The sequence below is a fragment of the Hypanus sabinus genome, chromosome 8 (assembly GCF_030144855.1).
Source record: "Hypanus sabinus isolate sHypSab1 chromosome 8, sHypSab1.hap1, whole genome shotgun sequence".
NCBI lineage: Eukaryota > Metazoa > Chordata > Chondrichthyes > Myliobatiformes > Dasyatidae > Hypanus > Hypanus sabinus.
In genome coordinates, this window is record NC_082713.1 from 43,365,196 (window position 1) to 43,382,437 (window position 17,242).

General features: G+C 39.0%; 1 protein-coding gene across 2 annotated transcripts in view; it reads right to left on the reverse strand.

The window, feature by feature from the left end:
- The window catches only part of med12 (mediator complex subunit 12), a 134,806-nt gene extending 118,473 nt beyond the window's left edge, over positions 1 to 16,333 (reverse strand). For both annotated transcript variants that reach the window (XM_059977036.1, XM_059977035.1), the window contains exon 1: positions 16,176 to 16,333. In XM_059977036.1, coding sequence (XP_059833019.1) covers positions 16,176 to 16,316 — 141 coding nt within the window. In that variant the 5' untranslated portion in view covers positions 16,317 to 16,333. The remainder of the gene's footprint in view (positions 1 to 16,175) is intronic.
- Between the last annotated feature and the right edge of the window lie 909 nt (positions 16,334 to 17,242).

Below are 17,242 nucleotides of genomic sequence, written 5' to 3' on the forward strand. Positions count from 1 at the left end.
ACAAGGTTCTTCATACTAAGTGAACTAGTTTTTCAATAATCTTTGCATTCTTCAAACCCATCAAAAAGATATCAGATACCATCTTCATAACTTATTTGACCATGTACAAAATGTAAAAGATTAGAAATAACCTTTAAATGTCTGCTTAACTTTTGTACTTTTCATTTAATCTACCAACTTCAAGTGTTTTATGTCGTAACTCCAGCGGAATTACCAATAATCAAAATTTCCATTGTAATCTGAGATCTTCCTAATCTCAGAAAATATATCAACCTCCATGTTACAAAATCAGATTGAGAAATTTAAAATATTTCACACTACAACTCTTGTATTCTATGCTTTATTTATATTAAATTATGTAACCCAAAGCTGTCATGTGATTGCACCAAAGATCACTGCAGCAATCCCTCTATAGCCAAACTTTAGATTTCTTTTATCAATTGAAACTGGAGACTAAATATTATTCTTTTGGTAGCATCTCCTCTTTTATATCAAAATGACCACTAAATGTCTTTTATTTTGCAATCTGAGACCATAAGATGTCAGAATCAGAATACATGGAAATTTACAGCACATTACAGGTCCTTTGGCCCACAATGTTGCGCCAAACATGTAACCTACTCTAGAGACCATCTAGAATTTCCCTAGCACATAGGTACATCAAAAAAGTCAAAGTCCTGTCCCGAGCCTTTGTGGCTCATCAGGCCGGTGCTTATGCCAGTTTCTGTGGCGTAAAGGGGGTTTCTTCTTTTTTCTTTGTTACAGGAAGCTAGATGTGCTTGGTTGACCACTTGGAGGGACCTGAGCTGCGAGTCGAGGAGTTCGGAGGGTCCTGAGCTGCAAGTCGAGGAGTTCGGAGGGGATCGAATGGTGGCCAGAAGACTTCAGAAATTGAGCTCCAACGGTTGTGCACGAAGTGGTTTGGACTTTGATAAGTTTGGCGCCTTTTCTTTCTTTTTTCTCTTCATATATACTGTATCGTTATTAATCACTTAGTTATAGTAACCTTTATAAATTGTACTCATTTAATTGCATATGGTGTACTGTCTGTTTTTGGGCGAGGCGGGGACATCACACAGCATCCACACCAGCTGGTTACCCAGTTTGGCGGGGCCGAAGGCTGCTCCCCCTAGACGAGAATAAGCTGAGCAAGCCTGAAGCGACCCAGGGGGTTACACCAGTTTCTGTGGTATGAAGCGACTGAGAGTACAAGACAACCCCCCCCCCCCCCACCCCGCCACCTCCAGATAGGACGCCAGTCTATTGTGAGGTTGACCCCCAGCACTTTTTTGCCGGTACCCATTTTTCAGCTGGGAGCATTGTGGGGTTAAGTATCTTGCTCAAGGACACACATGCTGCCTCGGCTGGGTTCAAACTCACAACCTTCAGGTCGCTAGTCAAACACCCTAACCCCTTGGCCACACGCCACACACATAGGTACATAGAGCTTAGGAAAAAAAGAGGCTTATCCAAGAGGCTCTTAAAAGACCCTATTGTACCTGCTTCCACCACCACTGCCGGCAGTACATTCCATGAACCCACCACACTGTGTGAAAAACTTACCTCTGACATCCCCTCGGTACTTATTTCCAAGCACCTTAAAACCATGCCCCCCTCTTGATAGCCATTTCAGCCTTGGCAAAAAGCCACTGGCTATTCACTCAATCAATGCCACTCATCAACTTATACACCTCTATCAGGTCAGTGGAGAAATGTGGAAGAGATTATGTGGAAGAGGTTGTGCTTTTCAGCTTATTGTAAAAGCAAGACTTATTTGGGAGATAAATGGACAACTGTGTACCTTCTACAGTAAAGCACATTTTCTAACTGTGCATTAAAATATATTCAGATTTAATTAATTATAATAAATGGAACGCATACACTTTCTGTTCAATAATTCACAGGGAATACAGTTGCAGGATAAGAGCCTTGGCCTACATAACTTAAAACAAAGTTACATTCCTAACACCAAATTCATCCCAAAACAAATAAACTCTCCCACTTCAACCAAACCACTAACTCTCTCCATCCAAATCTTACTTGTAAACTAAAATCTAATCTGAGGGTAACATTTCAAAGTAAAATAAACGATCCTTAAAAGATCTATCAAATATACATCATCTCACAATCAAAAAAGCAGAACTTGAAATTAAACTGAACATATGGTTTGCAACAACTAAATAACATTAATATTCTTTTTTGAAACATTTACAGCTTTTTTCACTATATTATTAAATAGTTCTTTGATGGTATGCCCATGGAACCAAGTTCTTATCCTGAAGATTGTTTGGAATGTGAGATTCAATTGGTTCAGAAATCACACCAGTGAAATCCTATTTCAATAAATTACATTTTAATCCCTGCATACAAGGCATTAAATAATATTTTGAAATACAAATCACTTGACTACTGTGTACTGACAAATCTGCCTCGTATTAAATCTACAAAACAAATTAGTAACTTAAAGCAAGTTGGTTTGAGTAAGTAGTAATTTTGAACAGTTATCCAGTAAGCTAAACTCATGCTGCCTTTCATTGACAGAATAAAAACACATGGCGTTTGGCCTACAATATCTGTTTGCTTAATGATGTGGCATCATCCATTACATACAACCGCTTCATCTCTAATTCTATAGATTTCTCAAACTTTACTTGTCCAACATCCTTTTAAAATGATTTGTGAAATCAATTTCCATCCCCCTTTTAGACAGTGTACAGATCCTAACTCCGTCTGATTTAAATATACGATCACAAGTACTTGTCACAGGACCAGCTCATCATGAAAACTTCTACCAGGTTACTCTTACAACCGCGTGTCAAAGAGAATATTCATAACCCTTCCAATCTCACAAATGAAACCTTGAATTCTCAAAATCTTGAAAATCTCACTTTCTTGAAATGTGACTTTGATAATCACCTAACTATGGCTTTGGCAGTGATTTATAATTTTTAAAAATCTAGCATAATTTCTTCTCTTTCAGTATTTACACTCTTATTTGAAAACCAAAATAATCTGCAATTCTGGCAACTTTAACAACATCTTACTACTCACAATAGGGACATATATCTCTACACTTTTCAAACTCATACCATTTATACGATCCTTCTTTTCCATTTTAATCTTCCCAATGTTTATCAATAGACTTCTTCACCTTGCTATGCCACCTTTTTGTTACCCCAATGACTGCACGTATCCTCATCACCATACACTATATTGCAAGTTATGCGTCTCTATAAAGTTGGTTTATAACAACTGAAGAGCAATGAACACAAAACTAACCCTTGGGGGAACACCACCAGCCAGCATTTATCTCTATCCAGTTTGAAAAATATCCATGCATCAGCGTTGTTTCCCGCCGTTGGGTGAATTCTGTACCAATACTGCTTAATTTTTCTGCTTAATTTTAATTTGTCACTTTAACAAGTCTCCTGCGTGGCAGTTTGTCAAATGTATTTCAAGAATCCATGTATATATCTACTGCTACATCTTCTTATTCCATAAATAAGTCATTTGCAATAATGAGAACAATTTTCTTCATTAAAAAAATGGGATCTTCTTGAATAACCTATGACTTTCCAAATGAAAAACTATTTTAGCCCTGATGGTTATTTACATTAATGTCTTCATCACTATAAAGTCAACTGATCCATAGCTTTCTAGATTATCCTCTTTCTTCAATAGTGGTAGAATTTAATAACCCTTTGGCATAGATTCTGTATTCACAAGGAATAAGATCAAAATAATACGTGTGGAGGATTCATTCCAAACACAAAGTACCAGAAATATTTCAAACATTATATTGAGTCAACAGATGAAGCAGCTGACAAATTTTCAATCAACTTAATTTTACTTTTTTCCATTAATTTTCTGACTGGCATTCACAAAAGCACAAGCAACCTACGAAAATAATTTGGCATTCTCATGAGTATCATCACAAACTCTTGTTATCTGGGACTCTGGAATCCCTAATTAGTTGCCATATGTCCCACCAGAGATATGCTGTTACTTAACCCTTAATAAGAGTTCAGAAAGGGCAGAATACAAACTTATCCTTTGAGGCAAAGACAGATTAGTTCTACATTTTGAAAATGTTGTTGTTTACAGTCGGCCCTCCTTATCCGCGAGGGATTGGGTTGTGGGACCCCTCTTGGATACCAAAAAATGCGGATGCTCAAGTCCCTTATTCGACCTGTCTTAATGCAGTGGACCTTCAAAACCAGTGGAACCCCAGTCCTTATTTAACCTGTCTCAGTATAGTGGACATTAGGACCCGGCAGCAGAACTCTGAATACGCAGTGTTTCTGTTCACAAAAATAATCACGATCACGATTGAAAATAAAATGGAAATAATAAAGTGATCGGAAAAAGGTGAAACGCCATCAGTCATTGTAAAAGCGTTAGGCTACGTCGGTCAACGATCGGAACAATTTTAAAGGATAAAGTGAGAAAGGCCCTGCCCCGATGAAAGCTACAATTATTACTAAGTAACGCAGTAGTTTAATTATTGGGTTTTGGGATTTTGTATTTTTGATCCTCCATATCAACCCAGCACGGACGGAGAGTGCACTCGAAAACAGTCTGTCACTGATTCTCAAGCTCAGTGCTGAAACATATGTTCTTAAGTTTTATATGCATAGAAAGGTAAAATATATACTATATACTAAGACAAACGTTTGACTAACTGACGCTAAATAATACCAGATGTACCTGTTCCGACTTACTTAGTAAGAGAACTTCCGATTTTTTTCAATCCCACGCACATCCTCCCATACACTTTAAATCATCTCTATATTACTTACAATACTTAATACAATGTAAATGCTATACAAAATAGTCTTTATACTGCATTGTTTAGGGAATAATGACAAGAAAAAAAAGTTTGTACATGCTCGAGCATTAAGTGCTGGAAGAGCACTTTCTGGGTTTTCTCGATTTGCGGTTGGTTGAATTCGTGGATGCGGAACTCGCGGATAAGGAGGGCCAACTGTACTTTGAAAAAAACATTAGGAGAACTCGGGTCAAGAAGCATTCATGGAGGCCAACAGTGTATATTGACAATGAAGTCTCCTTTATATTGGAGAAACCAAACATATATAAGGCGACTGTTTTGCAAACAGTGCTCTGTAAAGACTCTGGAAATTCTGGTTGTAATTCTTCTTAGTTCTCTTTCCCACTTCCACATGGACCTGTTTTCCCCTTACCTTTCCTCAGTGCTGGTCAGACTAAACTCAAAATATTATCTTATTCAATTTAGGTAGCTTACAACCCAATGTAATATTTTCCATTTCAGATAACCCATGCATCCACTTGCACACTCATTCATCAACCTAGACTTTTTTTTTGTCCATCCCGTTGCTCACCTGATTTCATCTGCCCATTCCACACACCCAAAAGCAATCACCTCACAAACAAGAAAAAATCTGCAGACGCTGGAAATCTGAACCACACACACAAAATGCTGGAGGAATTCAGCAGGCCAGGCAGTATCTATGGAAAAAAGTACAGTTGGTGTTTTGGACCGAAACCCTTTGGCAGGACTGACAAATCATCTCATCTGGTTTCTCTCATCACCAACCAGCCTGCCCCACCTCATCCTGATAATAATATCTGCTGGCAATCTTACCCTTTCCCTCTCAGTCCTTGTGCAAGGTCTGGCTCACTGAAAACACTGACAAGCACTTTTTGCTTCCACAGTTGCTGCTTTACCTGCTGACTGTATCCAGTATTCTTTGTTTCTAAATCTGCAATCTCTTCTGCCCTCAACTTACTTTGAAACTTGACATTTTCAGTTCTTTTTTAATTTTTTTTTATTCCATTGCATTTTTTTTGTCTTTGCCTCAAAACTTTGCTACTTAAATCCTGAACAATACTTTTGTCAGTGTCAGTTTCAATATACCAAATGTCCAATCCCCTGGCCTCTCAGTTCACCCTGGATGGATTGCCAATAAATTCCTAGAATTCCACAACCTATATTCCATCCTAAAGAAGGTCTATTCACATATTAGCCTTGCCTTTGCAGCCATCATCCAGATTCATTTTCTCCTTTTAAACATTCAAAAGCACTCATCTTCAAATCCCCCTATGGCGTTGAGCTATTTGATACTACAGCCTTTTTCTTATGGCTATCAGTGAAAGACAAATTAAACAATAGCACCCTCAACCACGTCAGCAAGTTGGTGACTCATGATCAACACAAAATTCAAGCACATAGCTGTTTTGACATCTCACAGTGATACCAAGAGACTGCTATATTGCTCAAAATTCAAGTTCAACTTCAAGTTTATTGTCACCCGACAGTACAGATATACAAACAAACCAAACAACATACCTCCGAACCACAGTGCACCTTTTTTTATATAACCAGCAGTGTTTTCTGATCATAGAAAAGATGAACAGGATGAGAAATTGTAGCCTGTGACAGTGTGCAACTCCATCTTGGAAATTCATCCTTTCAATTAGGATATCAAATCAGGTCTCAAGCCTACCTGATCAGATATACATGACAGATGCCATAACACTAATGAAAAGGCAAGGAACTCTCCCACTGCGTTGCCTACTGATTAACTTCTGTCATGTACTCTGTTGGAAAAGGAACTGCCAGTCCCCCTGACTCACTCAGTGCGTGAGTGAGTTGGACTGGCATCGGAACTCCTCTGTCCCACCTTCTTCCCTCCGAATTGTCCACTCCAACCAGCACGGCTCTAACTCCAGGTGAGCCGATTTTGCAGTGCACCAGCAGGGCATATCTGTCCAGTTCACTTTGCCCTCACTCGCCTCTTCATTGCTTGCAGTGATAGTTTACCACAACTTAGTTTAAAAAAGTTATAATGTTTTTAATCGAATTCCTTTGCTTTCAAACCACCAGTAAGCTGTCACAAGTCTTCAGTGGCACCATCTTAAATCAGATTGGTATATTATTACCAAGATACAGTGAAATACCTGACTCGCTTGCCATTCACACAGATCAAATCATTTCATGACGCATTGAGGTAAAACAATGCAAAACATAAAGCTACAGAGAAAGTACAGATATACGTGTCCTCATCGCAAACTTAAAATGGCCCTTATGATCTCTGGTACTGCTGCACTTTTAAGTTTTCAGGTGTAACTCCCCCCCACCCCACCCCCACCTCCACCGAGCTAGAATAAATATAAATCAATCATATTCAGTCATTCCTTACAGGAAAACCTGTCACTTCAGAGTTTACTATGATAGAGCTATACTATTGTACACAGTTTTCAGTGCAAATAAATCATTCCTTGGGTATGGAGACCAAAATTACATGAATTAGTGCATAAATATAGGCTTGTTTTTCTCACAAACCCACTTTTCCAATGATAAACTCCAAAGTTCCTTACACTCATCTATCATTTCATTCGGAGATATTTTCCAAACTCTACTCTTTAACCAAGCTTCAGGCCACCTCTTAACTCAACCTACATTTGTAGGAATAAAAGTATGTCACCTAACTAGTTTAAAAAGCTGGTTCACCTTGTTCACTGATGGAATTTGAGGGAAGAATGTTGGTTGGTACAGTGGAAAAGCTTCTTGTTATTCCAAAACAGTACTGACTTCAGATGTAATGGTATATCTGATCAGATAAGGTATTAAACCAGGGGTGGGCAAACTTTTTGACTTGTGGGCCACAAAGGGTTCTAAAATTTGACAGGGGGGCTGGACCAGGAGCAGATGGACGGAGTGTTTTGGTAATACACCTCATAAGAGAAAATAAAATATCATGGGATATATAGAAAACATGTGCTTTAATTTCAATTGAAAATGAACAAATGCAGTACAACAAAATATCTGTCTTTGAAGTCCCATGGTATTTAGCTATTTATTGAAATGGCTTTTAAAACACTGAAAATTAAATGAATAAAATACAGTTTTTTTTAATAGTAACAGTTATTATTTTAAAGCACTGAAAATTCTGTTATCCTTCAAGATATTATCATCATCACTCTCCTCCTGACTGTCTTTATTTCAAAAACGGTAGGAGATGCATGTCTACTTGTCCTGCTCCTTCTTATTCAATTGTCCCGTGCCAAAACTCAACAACGACCAGCACAAGGACAGAACAGTGACAGCGCGCCAGTATGCGGAGCGCGTTATTTGATCTGGAGCGCATTTTTTATTTTGAGAATGTACGTGCACCTGCGCACTACTCATGTCCATCAGTTAACAGAAATGACATGTAACATGTAAGGCTTATTGAAAAAAATATTTTCAAATGCATTTTTTACATAACACAACGAAGAAACTTATTTTTAATTTCAGTGGGAACAGTGTTGTTGGTCTCCCTTTTTAGCCAGTGCATCAAAGTCTGGATTTAGTTTTGTTGTGGCGATTCTCAGGATGGATCTGAGGTGTTGGTCAGTTAACTTGGATATGTGGCTGGCTTTGTTGATGTTCATGACGCTGAACGCCTGTTCACACAAATAGGTCGAGCCGAACAAAGAGTAAAGCGCAAATGTGGAGTAATACGCTGCACCTCAACAAAGGTCAATGTATATAGAGTGCGTCATCTATTGGGAAAACGCCAGAATTGCGGGGGAAAAAACGTTAACAAGGTTTATTAATATAATTTCATCAAGTTCTGCGGGCCAGATTAAAAAGCTTAACGGGCCGTAGTTTGCCCATGCCTGTATTAAACCAAACTCCCAGCCTAGCTGAGAGACTGTGCCCTGAGAAAGGAGCACTGAAATGTTAAAATAAATAATTCACACAAGTCCAAGATTTATCTTCAGCAGCCAACTATAATCTGTTAGTTACCTGAATAGTAATTATAGTACAGTACTGGACAATTAGTTGAATTAGTCGTGTATATGGGTACAGAATTAACAAGAACATTAAAGTTTGAACAGAGCTAAATCTGCAAGACAGGCACGATACTTGGTAACATAAATCCATTCTGTTGCAAATACTCCAAACAACCTGATTATCTGAGACATATTTGAAATATTGAATGATTTCACATGTAACTTCCATATTTAACTAACCAAAGTTTTTCAACAAGATTTGGAAATCTTATTGAGTAGAAAACAAGATCTCATCAGCTGTTTCTTGCTCCTCTACAAGATGTGTTGTTTTGCAGTCTTCATCATAAACTTCCAAATCAGTGATCAATTAACAAACTCAAGTAAAAAATTGAAAATATTACCTGCTACTTCAGCAAGTATTAAACCATATTTAGAAACTGATGATCTCTCAGGGCCTAAAGCTTTTACTATAATGTAACAAAATTAAAATGTTTATCTAAATGTTGAAGTTCAAAAGATTTTTTAAATAGAATTATTTCTGGATATTTCAGCTCTATCCTAAGATTAATCAGTTAGAAACCATCTATCCAGCAATGCAATATAATTCAAAGCAACTGAAAGTAAATTCATACTGATCTTCTAGGGGAAAGCACAAAGTATCAAAATTAATATGTATTTATATGAGTCACAAAGCAAAAAGAACATATATTATGTACAAAAGATATTTCCAGTTCAGGATTCACTTTAGGTTTAATGCCTGGAGGTGATACGAAGAGTTCCTGCAAATGTACTGCTGCATATGCAAGGAAAATATACCAGACAGTACAAAATATCCTCTGCATGTACACAGCATAAAGTAACGAGTTGTATTTTGCCTTGATTTTAAACAAGATTTAGATAGTGCGATTTAAACCTCCAGATCATTATTAGAAGTCAACACTCAAGAGCTTTACTAAGACTGCTCTTTTTCAGTGATGGGATGCTGTAGATAACTTTTTAAACAGAAAAAAAAATCAACAAACGCTACCTGTACCAGCAATCTGAAAGAAAACAGAAAATGCTGGAAACACACAGCATGTCAGCAAGCATCTGTGGAAATGGGAGCAGAGTTAACACTTCAGCTCCAAAATCCTTTGCCAGAAGCAAGAAAAATAGTGGATGAGAAATGTCTAAACAAAGGAAGTATCTCTAACAATGTGTGTCCAAATAGCTTAGGTGACAGAAGCAGAGTGTGCTTCTTTTCCTGTGTTACTTGTTGCTAATAGAAGAGTGGTCAAACATGCTCAGCATTCCAGACTATATTAAAGTAGAGAGAAAATACAAGCCAAAGGCATAGAAAGATGACTAACAGATATAGCCAGTTCTGATACAGACAAAAAAAAACAAGTTACCTGAACTTCGAGCATTTGATATTCAGTCCAGAAGGCTGTAATGTGCCTGGACAGAAGAGGAAGCTTTCTTCCCCAAGCCCGCTCTGCACCTTGTTATAATTGCGCAGAAGACCAGAAATGTATGTGTCTGTATTCTGCACAAACTAAGGCTCTGCCAATTGGCTGCTTAAGAAAAGCATTAAAGCTCCCATTTTACCATTCTAAAACTCCAGAACATATCATTCTGTACACTAGGTGAACACAGCTTTTGGAAGCTGTAGAACATTATATTTTGCACCATAGCTGATAATATTCAGTCTGTGTTTGCCCTGACAATTTAGAGGAAAGATTTACTTGAACTTTTAAAACACAAGTCACAAGGAAATAAAATCAACAAATGATACTTACCATTACCCATAAAATACTAACAAGAGAAAACTTGCAGATGCTGGAAATCCAAGCAACATGCACAAAATGCTGGAGGAGCTCAGCTGGCCAGGCAGCATCTATAGAAAAAAGTACAGTCGACATTTTGGGCCAAACCCTTCAGCAGGACTGGAGAAACAAAACTGTGTAGATTTTAAAGGTGGAGGGAGGGGAGAGAGAAACACAAAGTGATAGGTGAAACCAAAGGGGAAGAGATGAAGTAAAGAGCTGGGAAGTTGATTGGTGAAAGAGACAGAAGGCCCTGGAAGAAAGAAAAGGGAGGAGGAGCACCAGAGGGAGGTGATGGGTGGACAAGGAGATAAGGTGAGAGAGAAAAGGGGATGGGAAATGGTGAAGTGGGGGGGGGGGGGGGGAGAAGACATTACTGTGTTTGATGCTGCTCTCAACTGTATCTTTTCTATTTTAAGCATGTCTGGTCTAACCCAATTCTCCCTGCACCTTAGGGTTCCTCTTGTCCTCACCTACCGTAACACCAGCTTCCATGTACAGCACATAATTCTCTGAATCTTCAGCAAACTCCACCAATCTTCACCACTAAGCACACCTTTCTCACCCACTCCCCACCTTCTGCTTTCCTCAGGGATCACTCCCTTTGTGTCTCCATTGTCCATCCATCCCTCCCCGCTAACCTCCCTCTTGGCACTTATTCTTGCTACATCTGCCCCTACACCTCCTCCTTCACTACCATTCAAGGCCTAAACAGTCCTTCCAGCTGAGGCAACACTTCACCTGTGAGTCTGTTGGGGTCACATACCGTGTCTGGTGCTCCTGGTGTAGCCTCCAGTATATCGGTGAGGGCCAACATAGACCAGAAGATTGCTTCACCAAGCACCTTCTCTCTCCTCTCCTCCCACCCTTTCAATCTACTCAGTTTCATTCCCCTTGTCCTGTCAAAGGGTTTCAGCCCAAAATGTCGACTATATTTTTTTATATAACTGCTGCCTGGCCTGCTGAGTTCCTCCAGCATTTTTTGTGTAGCAGCATCCGCAAGGGACTTCGAGGAGAGTAGTCAAAGGTTTGACTCTGGCTGGCCCTTTGCACGCTTTTCATCCATGCCAGGTTCTGCTTCAATCTACAACTGGGCCTCGTAAAAATCAGAAAAAGATAGAAATGGCATGGTTGCCACCCGACGCACCACAAGGCGTGGCAAGGAACAACAACAACAAAGCTGAGGCCCTTTGTAACTTTCTCCCCTATTTTCATTCTCTTGAAATGTTGATATTGACATCAGGGTATAGTTCAGACTACTGATAAATCATCAATATATTTGTCAGCAGGCTAGTCAATCTATTGCCTCATATATATCAATACACAACATTCACTCCTAAATATTCAGAAGAATAGTAATCAGAGATCGAACTTGAAATCAATCAAGTCTGTGCATACTAGCATCTAATAAGCAAAGCTAGATATGTCAATCACTTGGGAAGCAGAACAACTCTACATAAAAAGTTTCAATTCTTTGATCTTCGTCTTAGCATCAAAATATAGCTGGCTCTCAAGTAAGGATTAAGTCTGGCTCTCAAGTGAAGAACAGTTAGCTAATAATATTTTTAAGCCAGAGCAGTCTGGAAAAGAAGAGAAACAAGCATCTTTATTTTAGGCCTTAGGAAACAAAGGAACAAAAATATCAGTTCTTGACCGCAAATCAGAAATTTAAGAAATATTATTATGATTGCAGAGACATTCACTGATTCAGGATATTATCAAAAAATAAAGACTAGCTTTATTTATCACATTTATATTGAAACATAGTGGGGTTTTTTTGCATCAACAACTAACAGTCTGAAGATTCTGCTGGGGTCAGCTGCAAGTATCATCATACCTCCATCCAACATAGCATGCCCACAATTTATTATTCCTAAGCTGTATGCCTTTGGAATGTGGGTGGAAACCAGGATACCTGGAGGAAACACCAGCAGTCACAGGGAGAACTGTGACCGCTGGTGTTTCCTCCAGGTATCCTGGTTTCCACCCACATTCCAAAGGCATACAGGTTAGGATTAGTAAATTAGACAATAGGTGCAGGAGTAGGCTATTCAGCCCTTCTAGCCTGCACCACCATTCACTGCGAACATGGCTGATCATACACAACCAGTACCCCATTCCTGCCCTCTCCCCATATCCCTTGAGCCCACTATCTATAAGAGCTCTATCTAATTCTCTCATGTTTTCGTGGGTTTGCTTATAGAATAAAGATGCTTGGAGTGAATGTTGTGCGTCCTAAGCTCCTTAGGACAGCAGATGGAATTGAACCCCTGTCAATGGCAACATAAAGTGATTGCGCTAACTGCTATGCTACTGTACCAGCCCTCACTGCATTCCCCTGATCATAACTAGTCAAATCCCCTCAATCAAGAGGCAATACACACAATATAAATTACTTACAAAATTTGACTAAAAGGAAAAAGAAACGAATTGTATTATGAATATATTTCTGCTCAAAGAGATCAATTTCTTGAACTCACGTCCTTAGCTGTTTCACAAAAAAAAACTTCATAGATCAGTTATTGTGCTTTCAGGTTAATGATTATTCCTACAAAACTTAAATTTATATTTCGTTGTTATATTGTCCAAAAGAATACATATTTGTGAGAATTCATTTTGCATCACCATAGCATCATCCTAATGTAAACAGCAATGAATGCAAGAAGTCATTAACAGCAGATACTGAACTCTCAACAAGATTAAATAAAACAAACCAAATTTTATAATTGTAATGGAGTATGTATGTATATCTGGAATTAAACACAGAATGCCAACTGTGGTTCCCTGTTCCTTTGCAAGGTATGCCATTTTTCAACGTTCATCATAATCTTACAATCAGGGATCAAATAACATCAGGTACTTGTGAACTATTCTTCATGTTGTGTCTGAAAGTGTTACATGTTACTTCAGTAAGTATAAAGCCATATTTTCAATGTAACAATTATTCCAGGCCTAAATGAAATACAGTGTAGGGAAGTGTTCCATTATGCATATTGATAGGGAGAATAAAGGTATGGCCTATTTTATAGGTGGGGAAAGAATTAAAAAATTTGAGGTGCAAAGGAACTTGGGACTCCCTTGTTCGGGATTCCCGTAAGGCTAACTTGCAGATCGAGTCAGTAGAAAAAGGCAGCAAATGCAATGTTAGAATTCACTTCAAGACCTCTAAGAATAAAAGATCTTAAAGATCAGCATTATTTGACACATGTACATCAAAATATACAGTGAAATGCATCAGTTGTGTCAAATTAAAATATCAAGGATTGTGCTGGCCAGTCTGCAAGAGTTGCCATGCTACCAGCACCCCTAACTCAATGGCCCTAATTATTCATCTTTGGAATGTAGGAGGAAACTGTAATACCTGGAGGAAACCCACACAGTCACTGGGATAACATTCAAACTCCTTACAAACTGCAGTAGGTATCAATATTCAATCTTACAGATGATGGTATAAACTGCTAGGCTTCAGTGTCTAGACTTGATGCTAGATCACAAAAGTAAAGATGTGCTGTTAAGGCTCTGCATCCATGGAAAGATGTGCTGTTCCTGGAGGGGATCCAGACGAAGTTCACAAGAATTAAAGTGTAATGTATAAGGAGCATTGTGTCTGGGCCTGTACTAAAAGGAGTTCAGAAGAATAAGGGGAAATCTCATTGAAACCTACTGGATATTGAAAGGACTGGGATAGGGCAGACATGGAGAAAATGTTTCCGTAAGTAGAAGGGTCTAGCTTTAGAAGAATCAGCCACAATCAAATGACAGAGAAGACTCAATGCATTCTATAGTTATAGCCCCACTTCTTTGCCTCATGGTCTAAAACTGAGATGAGGAGGAATTTCTTCAGCAAGAAGGAGGTGATTCATTGCCACAGAGGACTTTTGACGCCAAGACATTAGGTGTACTTAAGACAGAGATTAATAGATTCTTGATTTGTAAGAGGATTAATGTTGGGAAGACGGAAGAATGAAGTTGAAAACAAAGCAGCCATGTTTGAATGGTAGAGAAGACTTAATGGGCTGACTGGAATAATTCTGTTCCTATGTCTTATGGTCTAAAGCTATTAATATACTGTACAGTATATCAAAACTGAAATGCTTAGCTCAATGTTCAAGTTTAAAAGATTACATTTTTTTTTACTAAAAATACTTCATATTTCAGCTTCAACCTTAGCCTCATCTATGCATTCTAATTAAACTTAATTTCATCTCAGATCATTAAACCTTTCACTGCTGGCTTACTAAATAATTTTTTCAACGTGTTTAGACATTCAGCCTACTTGGTGACTTCACATTTGCTGGATTACAAATCCTCCAGAATTAACACCCTATATTAAGGTAGAGGAAACTCATATAAAAAAAAAGTAACTTCCTTCCAGATCAGCAGTAAGCATTGTTACCTTATGGCTGATCACAAAGTCCAAGCCAGTACATTAGTTCTCATGAAAGATCATTGAACTGAAACATTAATTTCATTAGTCACAATATGATTTAAACATTATCTTATTGGTTTGGTCTCAACACCTCAGTTTAATTTTTATCTAATCAATATATAATGCAGAAATTAATTAACATTTCAGCCCTATCATGGTAGCACAATTATATTTTGGATTCAACTTCTCTATAACAATAGTTAAGAGTTTGGAAGTTACACAAAATTTACTGCTATTGTAAATACATATAGGTGGCATTGCTACTGACATCTTAAAACACTGCAAAGAAACAGAGCTTCAGATTGCACAGTTGATTTAAAAAAATTGTCAAGTGTCAAAGGCAGAGCAACATGGACTTCTTGGAGAATTTGATAAGCAATAGACTAGACAAGGATACAAGGAGGAAATGTTAGTTGTTAGGTTCTGAAGAAACATGTTACAATAATGAAACACTGAGATGATAAAATTACATATGGAGGCATATGGTCAAAAGACTTCATAAAGTTAAAACTTGCTCAAGGTAGCAGATCAACTTGAAAACAAGGGCTTCAAAGTCAATTTGTCTTGAAATGGGAAGAGAAATCATTCCCATGGAACTTGGAAAGAATCTGGGTAACGAGAATGCTGGGTTTTGTAAAGTTGTGGAACAAATCAAATGTTTATAAATTTTAATCTGCGGATGATAAAGAGGTTCGTGTAAAGAGTACACATAATACAAGCATAAAAGTTTAAAAGTTTTCAAAAGTATCAACTTTACAATGAATATCAAACACGGTAGCTACCATACCTTCCACATTTGGAGTTTGTGGTGATCTCTGTGGTCTTATCGACAATGTTTATCCATATTTAACACTTTGCTGGTGCACCAACCCAACAGTTAAATGGACTACACACCGTAACCTCCTCCCCTCATACCGGGTTCATCACTATGTCCTAAAACGGCAGTACGACCAGCCAGAGGGTCGGAGACCTACAGTATGAGAGCAGCTATCTACAGGTTGTCGTTGATGTCTGAGGAACTGTTCTGGGCCCAAGTTTGGCCAGAAACAGAGACTGTTTATTGTTTACATGGACGCTGCTCTAGGCCCGGCTCCCTTACGCCGGCTTACTTACCCCGCCGGCCCGGCTGCTTGAATGAGTGACTGGCCGTCCTCCCCTGGAATCTCTACGATTTTTCCTACCTCTTTCTGTTTGGGGTCCTGCGGGTAAACGTCTGGCGGCCCGAGCCGAGGCCTTTTCAACGGCCTGTGCTCATAACTCAATATCCCGAACGCCGCCATCTTTGGGAAACCCGGCTTCACCCAGCGAGCGACGCCGAGCATTGACGGAAATTGCCGAATCCGAGCGGTGACGGAGTTTAACGAACCCAACCACCAAAGACATTCGAGATTCCGAGCAAACACGAGGAAATCTGCAGGTTCCGTTAATTCAAACAACACCACACACAAAATGCTGGTGGAACACAACAGGCTAGGCAGCATCCATAGGAGAAGCGATGTCGACGTTTCAGGCCGAGACCCTTCGTCAGAAATAACCGAAAGGAGAGATACTAAGAGATTTGAAAGTAGGAGGGGGAGGGGGAAATGCGAAATGATAGGAGAAGACTGGAGGGGGTGGGATGAAGCTAAGAGCTGGGAAGGTGATTGGCAAAAGTGATACAGAACTGGAGAAGGGAAAGGATCATGGGACGGGAGGCCTCAGGAGAAAGAAAGAAGGTGGGGGGAAAGCACCAGAGGGAGATAGAGAACAGGCAAACAACTAAATATGTCAGGGATGGGATAAGAAGGGGAGGAGGGGCAATAACGGAAGTTAGAGAAGTCAATGGTCATGCCATCAGGTTGGAGGTCTGATCTGTGAGACATACAGTATGACACGCCCATTTGGTTGAACCACCTGTGTTATTTCTCTCTAACTCGGTTTTAGGTACCAGAGAGTTAGAGTTATCGTAATAGAGAAATACAGCACAGAAACAGGCCCATCTAGTGGACCCATCTAGTTCATGCCGAAACCATTTACACTGACTACTCTCATCAATCAAGACTACCAAGACAAACTACTTGGGAAAAATAGCATCTTCACTGACTCTTGAAAATGTCTGGTTGATGACAACTCAAAATGTATAAGTTGTATTCAAATCCATGTGTCAAGAATATACAGAAGTCCATCGTAAGTTGCAGAAGGAGCACACAACTGAAACTACCAATCTGTCCCCCTTTCTTGTACCACCGGTTCTGTGCCATAATCAGAC